Source organism: Pempheris klunzingeri, chromosome 8 (genome assembly GCF_042242105.1).
Source record: "Pempheris klunzingeri isolate RE-2024b chromosome 8, fPemKlu1.hap1, whole genome shotgun sequence".
Lineage (NCBI taxonomy): Eukaryota > Metazoa > Chordata > Actinopteri > Acropomatiformes > Pempheridae > Pempheris > Pempheris klunzingeri.
In genome coordinates this window covers 12,470,097-12,479,317 of record NC_092019.1, presented here as the reverse complement: position 1 = coordinate 12,479,317, position 9,221 = coordinate 12,470,097, and the positions used below count along the sequence as shown (strand labels likewise).

At 42.9% G+C, this 9,221-nt stretch overlaps 1 protein-coding gene across 1 annotated transcript; it reads left to right on the top strand.

Moving 5' to 3' along the window:
• The first annotated feature begins 578 nt into the window (after positions 1-578).
• On the top strand, positions 579-7,244 carry fez2a (fasciculation and elongation protein zeta 2a). Its single transcript, XM_070835668.1, has 8 exons — positions 579-1,007; positions 2,261-2,369; positions 2,538-2,654; positions 2,813-2,945; positions 4,020-4,285; positions 4,724-4,799; positions 4,887-4,952; positions 6,197-7,244. Exons 1-8 carry the CDS (start codon positions 688-690, stop codon positions 6,211-6,213), a joined length of 1,104 nt encoding a protein of 367 aa, XP_070691769.1. The 5' UTR covers positions 579-687; the 3' UTR covers positions 6,214-7,244.
• The last annotated feature ends 1,977 nt before the right edge of the window (positions 7,245-9,221 follow it).

The window sequence follows — 9,221 nt, the reverse complement described above, 5'->3', positions numbered from 1 at the left end:
TCTGTCTGTCTGTCTGTCTGTCTGTCTGTGTGTGTCTCTGTGTGTGTCTGTCTGTGTGTGTGTGTGTGTGTGTGTGTGTGTGTGTGTGTGTGTGTGTCTGTGTCTCTCTCTCTCTGTCTCTCGCTCTTACTCTGTCTGTCAGTCTGCCTCTGCCTGTCTGTCTGACTGTCTCTCTCTTACTCTCTGTATGTCTGACTCTCTCTCTCTCTCTCTCTCTCTCTCTCTCTCTCTCTCACACACACTCACACACACACACACACACACACACACAAAACTTGTCCTATTTTTTTTTAATGGTATGTGAGTTTTTTGTTTTGCAAGAAATAAGCAAAGAAAAAAAAACATCGAAAGTTTCCCATAAACTATATAAATTATCTTTTAATGAAACCAGTTGCTGAAATGAATTTCATTTTCTGTTTTCATTGCTTGTGAAAATGCATGTCTGTATTCAAGCTCCCAGTAATCTAAAAAGCGGTCACCATGTGCAGTGACCTGCAGCTTTCGGCGCTTTGCAGCCTGAGACCCAGTGACCTGCAGCCACTAGTCGGCCGGAGGAGCGGAGCGGTGCAGCCATACTGTCCGGCTCAGGCTCGCTCTGTGCGGGAAGAGAGCGGGCATCAGAGAGGATGCTGAGGCCTGCCAGTCCCACCGCACACCCATCACCCACCTACTAGGCTGGTCCGGGCTATGGCCGCACCTATCGCACATTTCGACGACGACTGGCCGAGCATGGTTGTAGACCAGAGGCTGCTGCCGCACAAAGGCCGCGCAGCCTCCGCGGGGGAAGCGGCAGCAGCTCCGCAGCTCCCCCCGGATGGTGATGACATCCTCGGGCTGCACGACAGCAGCTTCTCCCCGGGGGACACCGGGGCTTTCAGGTCCATGGAGGACCTGGTGAAGGATTTTGACGAGAAGTTATCGGTGTGTTTCCGTAATTTTAACGCCCAGACGGACAGCATCGCTCCAGTGAGTGTGATCGCCGAGGACTCGCTGCTGGAGAAAGACGAGTGAGTGTGTTTATTGTGTCTGGCCTGTCCGCAGGCTGTGTGCTGCTGCAGGCTGCTCTTTAAAATAGACAATAAAGGCATGTCATCTCACAGAGCGGGAGGCCAACAGTCTCTATACATAGTCTGCTAGAGTTGTTATTATTAATAGGATGTGATAGTGACAGCCACACACACACACACACACACACACCTACATACACACACACACACACACACACACAAACACTGCCTCCATCTTTAACCATCAAAACTCCTAGTGCTTTAACACTGTAGTACCAATACCTGGACATGTAGGTCACATCATTCACAGATGCTCTGACAATATCTGACCCTAAATGGCTTTTAAAAACAGACACTGGCCAGATACTGGATATGAGAGGACTGATGAGTCATATTTTAGTTTTTACGGTAGATATTTAGTTGAAATCAGCACCTATGAACGGGATCACTTGTATTATTGACACATATTTGTGTGTTGTTGTGTTGTACATTGTATCTTACATCACAAATATTGTTATATGGTATTTTGTAGACTAAATCAGTAAGTGATTATAAATATGAATAAGATATAATGATAAATGACTAGTGAGTGAAATTGGTCGATTATGAATTGTGAATTCTCAATTACAGCTGTAACTTATTATAATGTAATATATTTACAGATAGGAAGGAGATGTAATGTAACTATAATGATATTGTTTTAAAACTTCATATTAACATTATTAACATATTAACTGTTTTTAAGACATTTGATTTAACGGTGGGTCTTAGGGCGAAAAACTCCTCTTTAAAAACATGAAACAAACATAAACTTTGTTAACAATTCAGCGTGGTGCAGTTTTGGGTGTCTGTGATGCTTTCAAATATCATCATCTGTGGCATTTTCAACTTGATAAACCCTGTTGGGGATTATATTTTCAACCTACGCATCCAGACTATTTAATCTGATTGGGACATTTGTGCATGCGACGTCCAAACATGCTTCTGTGGTGTCCCTTTTACTTTGTACATACACCAGAGGGGCTCCTGCTACAGGTTTGATTTCCATAAATTGTTGCTGGGTACTCCAGAGATGAAGTACAGCAGAAAAAGGGTGCCCTCATACTGGTGTGGAGGGTATAGTGGTGAAGACCCATATCATCATGCAGCAACATCCCTGGTTTGATCCCAGTCAGGGGGCTTTGTTGTCCTGAGTTCTCTGAGTGTTATTTTAGACTTACAGACTTAATTCATCTCTTCTCCTCCCTCCACAGAATCTGGAAGGCTTTGACCAGCAACTACAGTCGTGTGATGCCGGTGGACTGGAAACAGTCTCGAACGTGCTCCCTCCACATCCCCACATTTAACCTGGAGGAGAAACCCGTGAGTGATTCCACCCCTCCCATCCCACCTCTGTCCCAATTTCCCTTCGACCCCAGCCACCCCTCCCTCCCTCCCTCCCTCAAATCTCTCCTCTGTTCATCTCACAAATCTCGAATATTCATTGTGCCAGGGTTTAGCGCTTTGATTAAATTCCCTCCCCCTGGCTAGAGGAAGACTGATGTCACGGCGGAGCTGTCGGACGACGAGGAGCTGAGGGAGCAGCTGGACATGCACTCCATCATCGTGTCGTGTCTCGCAGAGGAGCCTCTTTTCACAGCAGAGCAGGTAAGTTACATGTTAACCTCCAGTGTGGTTTAGCCACATTGTGTCAAACCCATTCATGCAGATCGGCAGCTTAACATGGCTGAAATCCTTCTGCGTGTCCCACAGAGATTTAATAGCTGAGGGGTTTATTAAGCGCTGCCCCTCTGCTGTGTGTGCAGGTTATTGAGGAGATTGAGGAGATGATGCAGGACTCTCCTGACATGGAGGCACAGCACAACCCCTCTCAGTCGGACCTCTCCATGCTCTCCCTGGACGTCCAGCGCTCCACCAGCAGCCCCAGCTTCGAGCTCAGTAAGTGTCCACACATCGGGACTCGGAGGTGGGACAAATACTCAGTAATACATCACGTCTTCTGTCATTTTGCGGTAATGATTAATTGTATCAGTATTAATATGTTCTTGTGAAGGTTCATCTTGTGATTTGCCATCGATACAGTGTGACAAATAGTGTTTTTAGAACTTAGAGAGACGACAAAGTAAATGGAGCTCCAGTTTTCCTTCATTAACATGAACATAGCTACCGTAGTTTATTTCCCCTTAATCACAGATACACCTTCCTGATGTAAATACTCACGAGAAAACCAACTGTGTATAAATCCACAGCTGAAAGTAGTCCCCAACAAATACGCTATTTACGTCTGTTTGAGTACCGTTTGCTAAAAATGACAGTGCCCAGCTGTTTTAAGAAATGATTCAGCCCCTTTTAAAAATAAAACAAAGTATTCGTGACCAGTGTTTGAAGATTAATTTGTTCAGTAGGAATAAATGGGCTTAGGACTGAGAGCCAGAGACAAGGCAGCGAAATTATTGAAAGATGGATTTACGCATCGTTGGTCTTTTCATGGGATTTGTGGACAATATGAAAAATCTAAACTAATGCTAGACTTAAACTCCTTTATGCTCTCCATCCCAAATGACCGGATATGAATAGGAAAAAGCGCATTTGTGTATTTTCTGCACCCTCGGCGTGAAATACACTGCAGAATCACTTGAAACTCAAAGAAGCTTGTGAAATACTTTTAAATGTGAAATAAAAGAATTAGAGGCAGATTCCTTAGTTCTTAATTTACTTGATTATGCAACTGACCCCTGGAAATGTACTATTTTAGAAATGTGAGTTCTCTGTGCTTGTTTATTGTATTTTGTCTCTTTTTGTGTCTCTAACCTAATGCTGCTGGCTGTCTTGACCAGGTGTCTCTTGAAAAAGAGTTTCTCAATCTCAGTTTGACTCTCCTGGTTAAATAAAGTTTGAAAAAGAAAAAAGAAAAATCCTTCAATATTCTGATCAATGCCTCTGTACTAATAGTGTGTGTGTGTGTGTGTGTGTGTGTGTGTGTGTGTGTGTGTGTGTGTGTGTGTGGTCCAGGGGTGAGGACCCTGAGCGTTGCGGAGCTGAATGAACGTCTGGAGGAGACGGAGATGAACATCAGGAGGTTCTCAGAGGAGCTGGTGCAGCAGCTGGCTCTCAGGGATGAGCTGGACTTTGAGAAAGAGGTGAAGAACAGCTTCATCTCAGCGCTCATCGATGTACAAAACCGACAGAAGGAGCACCGGGAGCTGCTTAAGAAGAAGAAGAAGCTGAAAGGTGGAGCGGGGACGTCGCAGGGCCTCGCGGAGAAGACGCTCGGATCAGTGAGTACTTTATTCTTCCAGTTCTGCTGTAAAGAAACGTTACTTCTCTTGAAATGTGAGAATAGTGGAAAGGGCTTACTTTTTTCCCACTGTTTGCTGGATTTTCTGGCTGGATTCTTTGTTCTATTTTTCCAACAAACTTCCTGAAATCTTTTCCCATCTTTGGATTTATGTTTCTCTGCTTTACTTCCTTCCCCCTCAGCGCTTCAGCATGGAGGGACTCTCCTCTGTCATTCAAAACAGCTTTCGGCAAACTTTTGGGAGCGGGTGCAGTGAAAAACAGGTTACTCTGCATTTATCTTTCAGCTGCTGAACTCTATCTTCTTGTTTTCTGGACTGGAAATACACAGTTTGACAGGAACGCCATCATACAGTCCGAAGCATCCACTACAGCACCTTTATTCCCTGTCCTTGTCTCTGTTTTATGATGATTTACAGTATCTGACCACAGTCATCCCTTATGAGAAAAAAGGGCATCCTCCTTCGCTTGAGGACCTGCAGATCCTGACTAAGAGTGAGTTTCTGCATCTGCTACCAACAGTACTTGAATTTAAGTGGCTGTGATTGATCCATTCACTCCTCTGTATCTGCTGCCTATCAGTTCTACAAGCTATGAAGGACGACAGCGACAAGGTGCCCAGTCTCTTAACAGACTATATCCTCAAAGGTGAGCTTTTCTCTTTTCTGCTTGTAGATGTTGATGCCGTTATTTGTTCCCAGTATATCTGCACTCTGAATCACGTTTCATAGAAAGTATCAATTATGACGTAAAGCTAAATAAACACAACAGTGGGATTTCACTATCCATTTATTGATAATCATGTGTACATAATATTTGTTTCCCACGTCTCAGTCACATTATTCATTGTAAAATCTTTGGAAAATTACGTTGAAACATGCTTAATACAGACTGTCCATCACTCTGAGCATATTATTGCCGCTAGTTTGCTAATATCTTGGTTTTGCAGTTGAGAGCACGTGCTACTTTGAAAACACACATGTTGGTTCGTTGAAGGACACAACAAGGTTAAATTTGACAGTTGGGTGCCATAAAGTATCGTTTTTATATGTTGTGTTGTTGAAAATGATCTGTAGATGAATAAGCAAATATTCATAGTGTAAAAAGCATAGTATAAATCCAGTAGGTTAAACCTGTGCTTGCAGACTCAGAGATCGTAGCTCCTGTGTGTAACTGCATTACAAAGCAGCAGCAAATGCAAACTTAGACAAAAAAAACATTCATGTCAAGCAAGTTTCAGCTGCAAACTGACTCTCACGTCGTACTGAAATCAGCTCAACAGCTGCCTAAAGGCTAGAAAATCGTTTTTATGTCCTCCCTTTCACACATGTTCTGTTTCCATTCTTTTCATGCTTTCTTTCTCTACTTCTTATCGACATTTCTTGCTGCCTTGCACTCGATAGCTCTGGTGTGAGCGACGGATGGAGAGGTTTGTGACACATTCACGTGATGTGCACTGTTGTGGTGGTGTGGTGGCTCACATTGGGAGAGCGCCCCCTCTCTACCACAGAACTGTGGTGCTGTCTGACCCCGATGCTCCCCTTGTCACGTTTCCCCTCTCCCACACTGCAGCATGGTTGATCCCTCTTAATGTGGACACTCACTGACAGTGACTCACTGCCGCGCACATTACAGCTCAGTTTACCCCACAGTTAACATTTAAGACTCTGATTAGTAATGATCGATGTCTCTTTCTGCCTGAAAGTATTCACCCTCACACCCCCCCTCACTTCAGAAATATGTTTGTGTTCTTCAGAGATTTAGCACTAACTGTAGTGCTAAAATTCAGATTTTTCCTTTTGTTTTTCCTCCTCTTTATGCTCCTCTCATGCTGAAGCTTCATTCCCACTCATTCATACCTGTGCTGATATTCATCTCTGCTGTTATTACAGTACTTTGCCCAACGTAGACCAGAGGGACGGCGCCTAATGCTCTGCAGAGGCTTCAGATAGTTTACCATGGGAACAAGATGAAGAGGACACATCGCGGTTTTTGCAGACATGAAGCACACTTAATTTATTCCTGCATGTTCTTACCTGAAGCTGTATCTTTTTTTTGGTGCTCTTCTCTTCATTTATTTGTGTTTATTTTGTGTTGAGCGTTGCAATTTTTGCAAACCTTGTGTGTTCCTGTGAATATTGACTTTTTTTTCAGTGTTTTTAATTTTTCTTGCACTGCGAAAGAGTCCTATCCTAAAAGTGATGAATTATATGATAAGTATACCCCGATAGATAAACCAGCATAGGAGCTGCACTGTTTGGAGCTTTGCTTGTTGGTCATAAGTAAGAGCAGAGCTACAATGCGAGGGGCTTTGTATTTATCTGAAGTGCTTAACTACCCACTGAGCAACGAACAAATGCACAAAGCACGTTGGACACAGAAGAGATTAATAAAACGAGTTTTTAAAGCAACAAAACTGTAAAAAAAAAAACACAAGAGAGATTAAAGAGGAAATCAATAAGTATTACAGCAGCACGAGACAGACTAGAGAGGTACAAGATATAGATACACAGAAAAATGTAGTTGACTGAAATGTAAGTGCATCCTGTAGTTGAACACAACCTTTCATGTAGCAGCAGTGTGCTATCTGCATTAATCTCAGCAGAACATGACATACATCGTTACTATTATTATTCTATGGAAGATAACGTGTCGATGGTCGGGGCGATGAAGTCCAGACTGAAATGAACCAACTATGCACTTGAGTCAATACTGAATTGTGACCCATGCACTGTCCTTACTTTCCTGACGTTGACTCTGAATCAGAGACTCGAGCGTCGACGTGCCTGCTGTGCACAGGGCAGCGTCCACCATGAAGGGGCATTATTATTCTCTGTGTATTCTTGTATATGAACAAGCTGCCTTTGCCTTTGCCTGAACTTTTGTACATCATAAATGACTTATTTTCAATGAATGTGAAATTACTGGACGATTTACAGAGTCTGCTTCATTGTTAATTTATCTTGTAAATATTTCATTTCAAATATATTGATAATATCACACCCGATTTGTCCCAATGGATTTTGTTAATCTCATAACAGACAATGTACCAGAAATGTTGATTACATGCACAACAAAACATTTTAAGGTAGTATAAAATGCAAAATAAGAAATGAATAAAATAAGTGGCTTTAAAAAAACAAAAAGTACACAGTGGGTACAGGAAGTATTTCCTCATCAATCTACACACAATATCCCATAATGACAAAGTGAAAAAAGTTTTTTAGAAATTTTTGCAAATGTATTAAAAATAAAAAACTGAAATATCACATGTACATAAGTATTCACACCCTTTGCTATGACACTCAAAACTGAGCTCAGGTGCATCCTGTTTCCACTGATCGTCCCTGAGATGTTTCTACAACTTGACTGGAGTCCACCTGTGGTAAATTCAATTGATTGGACTTAATTTGGAAATGCACACACCTGTCTATATAAGGTCCCACAGCTGACAGTGCATGTCAGAGCAGAAACCAAGCCATGAGTCAAAGGAATTGTCTGTAGACCTCTGAGACAGGATTGTATCGAGGCACAGATCTGGGGAAGGGTACAGAAACATTTCTGCAGCATTGAAAGTCTCGAAGAGCACAGTGGCCCCATCATTCGTAAATGGAAGAAGTTCAGAACCACCAGGACTCTTCCTAGAGCTGGCCGCCCGTCCAAACTGAGCAATCGGGGGAGAAGGGCCTTGGTCAGGGAGGTGACCAAGAACCCGATGGTCACTCTGACAGAGCTCCAGCGTTACTCTGAGGAAATGGGAGAACCTTCCAGAAGGACAACCATCTCTGCAGCACTCCACCAATCAGGCCTTCATGGTAGAGTGGCCAGACGGAAGCCTCTCCTCAGTAAAGGGCACATGACATCCCCCTTGGAGTTTGCCAAGAGGCACCTAAACGACTCTCAGACCATGAGAAACAAGATTCTCTGGTCTGATGAAACCAAGATAGAACTATTTGGCCTGAATGCCAAGCGTCACGTCAGGAGGAAACCAGGCACCGCTCATCACCTGGCAAATACCATCCCTACGGTGAAGCATGGTGGTGGCAGCATCATGCTGTGGAGATGTTTTTCAGCGGCAGGAACTGGGAGACTAGTCAGGATAGAGGGAAAGATGAATGCAGCAAAGTACAGAGACATCCTGGATGAAAACCTGCTCCAGAGTGCTCAGGATCTCAGACTGGGGCGACGGTTCACCTTCCAACAGGACAGCGACCCGAAGCACACAGCCAAGATAACGAAGGAGTGGCTTCGGGACAAGTCTGTGAATGTCCTTGAGTGGCCCAGCCAGAGCCCAGACTTTTGAAGACCCCATTGAACATCTCTGGAAAGACCTGAAAATAGCTGTGCAGCGACGCTCCCCATCTAACCTGACAGAGCTTGAGAGGATCTACAGAGAAGAATGGGAAAAACACTCCAAATGCAGGTGTGCCAAGTTTGTAGCATCATACCCAAGAAAACTTGAGGCTGTAATCGCTGCCAAAGGTGCCTCAACAAAGTACTGAATAAAGGGTGTGAATACTTATGTACATGTGATATTTCAGTTTTTTATTTTTAATACATTTGCAAAAATTTCTAAAAACTTTGTCATTGTGTGTAGATTGATGAGGGGAAAAAAATAATTTAATCAATTTTGGAATAAGGCTGTAACATAACAAAATGTGGAAAAAGTGAAGGGGTCTGAATACTTTCTGTACCCACTGTATGTGTGTGTGTGTGTGTATATATATATATATTAAAAAAATCAGAAAGTTGTAAAATATGAAATAACAGGAATATGTCAATATCTCTTTTTTCTTGCATATAATTAAGAATTTGATGAACATAAATAAGACAAGTAATTGGTCATTCCTACTAACAAGGTATTTCCAATCTAATGCCTCCTGGGATGTAATTTATGAATAGAAAGGACTTATATTA

Coding starts and splice junctions, on each gene's coding strand:
- fez2a (XM_070835668.1), top strand. CDS start 688: ATGGCCGCACCTATCGCACATTTCGACGACGACTGGCCGAGCATGGTT. Junction 2,370..2,537: donor TTAACCTGGAGGAGAAACCC/GTGAGTGATTCC, acceptor CCCCCTGGCTAG/AGGAAGACTGATGTCACGGC. Junction 4,800..4,886: donor CCTGCAGATCCTGACTAAGA/GTGAGTTTCTGC, acceptor GCTGCCTATCAG/TTCTACAAGCTATGAAGGAC.